Raw genomic sequence first — 2,500 nt, 5'->3', positions numbered from 1 at the left:
AAGTATTTCTCTCCTAATCAATTGGTACATCACAAATGAACGCAAACTAATGGGTGATATCTGTTTTGGATGTCATGAAGGCTGGAGACATTTATACTGAATGTTAAGGACATTTAATGATGACAAAACTGCACAATGATTTATGAAACCTTGACAGCCTACAAAAAAAAGAAAAAAGAAAATCATAACCTTTAATACAATGACACTTCACAATGAAGAGAAATAAAACTTTCCATATAGAAACTTCAATTTAAAAAGCATCTACTTCCATGAACCACTCACATAAGGAGTTCCTGGTGTAAAACAATCACGTGCTGAGGAGCATATGGAGTTGGGTGCTTCAGAGAAAAATTAGAAGCACTGGAAACAAATTTACTCTCTATGCTATTGGTTTCAGCAAAAATGAGGCTAAAACGTTGCTTTAAGCCTTTGTTGTGGCCTCAATGATCACAACTCGGGTCAAACAGCCCATTAAACATGATTTGATATGTGTTGTCCTCCTGGTGTAAGGGACAGATGACCATGATGTAAACCCAGAGAGAGCAAGTTAATTCAGCACAAAATTTATTTCAGCATCTCTAAATTATAAATACTTCACCTTTAAAGTGCCAAACTCTTTTTATTGTATCATAATCCTGGTATTCAAAGTACTCATGACAAACTAGACAGATCAAAAAATTAACAGACTTCATCTATGAAATTTCCAGTAAAACTTAAAATAAATAATCAATTATAGAAATATGATACTTGATGGAAGCCATTCCAAAATTTGCTTAAGAGAGATAAACTTTTGACTGATATATTTGATATAACTGATGTATTAAAAAATAAAAAAACGTAGATAGCACCACTCACAACCTTTCTAGTTTTTTGGACAACAATGTTTCCTTGTGGTGTGTTGGGGGGCAGAGCTCCCAGTCAACCCTCCCCTCGGCCAGTATCCAAAAGGAATGCCCAATCACGGCCAATTAGATTACTGAATAAATACTGTGAGAGTTGGGGACTTAGTCATTGGCAAGTGCATCTGTATTGTAAAAAATTATCAGTTTCTGGTTCTTCATGTCGTGATCTCTGAGGTAGCTTATGCATGTAGGATAGGGTATGCTTGTTCAAGTAAACTTTTACTAAAATATTCAAGTGCATCTTATAACCCGCAAAAATGATTTCTTACCATTGTAATCAAGGAAAATATGGCAATTAATTGTTTGTGATGGGAAAAAAAATCATCAAATATAAAAGAAAACAAGAATCTTCATTGTGAAAGCCATGCACTATGACATTACAGATAAAATTCCTCCACCCTATATGCCATGAAGTCTTTGAGAGTTTAAGGTACAGAAAAATTAACTTAAGTCAAAATCTTTACGAATCTCCCAAACAAGCTTCCTTTTCTGCCCAATTGATAAATACATCTCATTTTCAACTGGGAAAATACGACTTAGCAAAAGAAACTGATAGGCGGCACGGGAAATGTGAGGGGGAAATCAGCCGAACCCCACAATCTCTTTCCCTTCCCCCACCACCCACCTGTCAGCATAACTCACCTGAATATCGACTTTCTGCCCAGGTGTCTCCTGGATTTCGTACTCTCCCGAGACGAGGACATCCTTATGAATCTCTTCCCGGAGACATTTTTGTGTGTTGGGCTGCAAATGGAACATTATTCCATCGGCGGCGGCGGCCAAGAGCCCCACTATCGCCATTACCCATGTTAAGCGTCCCATCCTCTCCTTCTTGCTCTTTTGTGGGTTTCACAAACCAGGCATTAAGTCCTTTGGCCTGTCTGGTGGACGGCGTTCACGGGAAAACGTCGAACTTCTGTTAAAAAGTGACGTTATCTGCTGGAGAAAGCAGCCGATGACGTTCTGCTTACAGACGAGAGTTCCACGTAACTTCTTCCGAGTGGCGAAAAATCCGGGTTGCAGAAAGGAATTTTCCATTTCAAAATTTCCAAGTATTGCTCAACTTCTATATGTTTTCCAATAGAATATTTATTTTTCATTAAATTTATCTATTTTTTGGCTCTATGGTGAGCCTATTTCCTCAAATAAAACTAATTACTTCATCGACTTATTTAGAGTATTTCTGCTACGCGAACAAAAGACGCACGTGTTGCGCAAGTGTTTGTTTACATCTTCAACCGCGGTGTCGTCTGTCAGGGGGAAATTAAAATCGTCTGCCGAAAATAAGGAATTGGACTTCTTGTTTCAGAATTAAACTAGAAAAGAATATAAAAAACACTTGTTATCATTTGAAGGGTATCACGCCATGTCAATCACCGAAAGAGTGTAAGTATGGGTAAATAAATATGAATTTGATATCATTAGATTTGTCTCTATTTGATTTATGTGGATAATCAAATATATATTTACACACAGGTATATAATCATATACATTTATACACAGAAGCGAAGTAAATCTCATTTTCGACCCATTTGTTGCCCGTTTTGCTCGTGATCATCACTTGTATTCACTTCATATTTCCTCTATGCTTTACATG

General features: G+C 37.1%; 1 protein-coding gene across 1 annotated transcript in view; it reads right to left on the bottom strand.

Annotated features, from left to right (window-relative positions):
* The window catches only part of LOC125040139 (transmembrane emp24 domain-containing protein bai-like), a 9,756-nt gene extending 7,852 nt beyond the window's left edge, over positions 1 to 1,904 (bottom strand). The window contains exon 1 of the mRNA XM_047634656.1: positions 1,545 to 1,904. Within this exon, the coding sequence (XP_047490612.1) occupies positions 1,545 to 1,724 (180 nt within the window). The 5' untranslated portion in view covers positions 1,725 to 1,904. The remainder of the gene's footprint in view (positions 1 to 1,544) is intronic.
* Positions 1,905 to 2,500: the final 596 nt, after the last annotated feature.

Source organism: Penaeus chinensis, chromosome 3 (genome assembly GCF_019202785.1).
Source record: "Penaeus chinensis breed Huanghai No. 1 chromosome 3, ASM1920278v2, whole genome shotgun sequence".
In the NCBI taxonomy this organism is placed as follows: domain Eukaryota; kingdom Metazoa; phylum Arthropoda; class Malacostraca; order Decapoda; family Penaeidae; genus Penaeus; species Penaeus chinensis.
The sequence above is the reverse complement of the archived record's forward strand: the minus strand, read 5'-3'. Positions and strand labels throughout refer to the sequence as shown.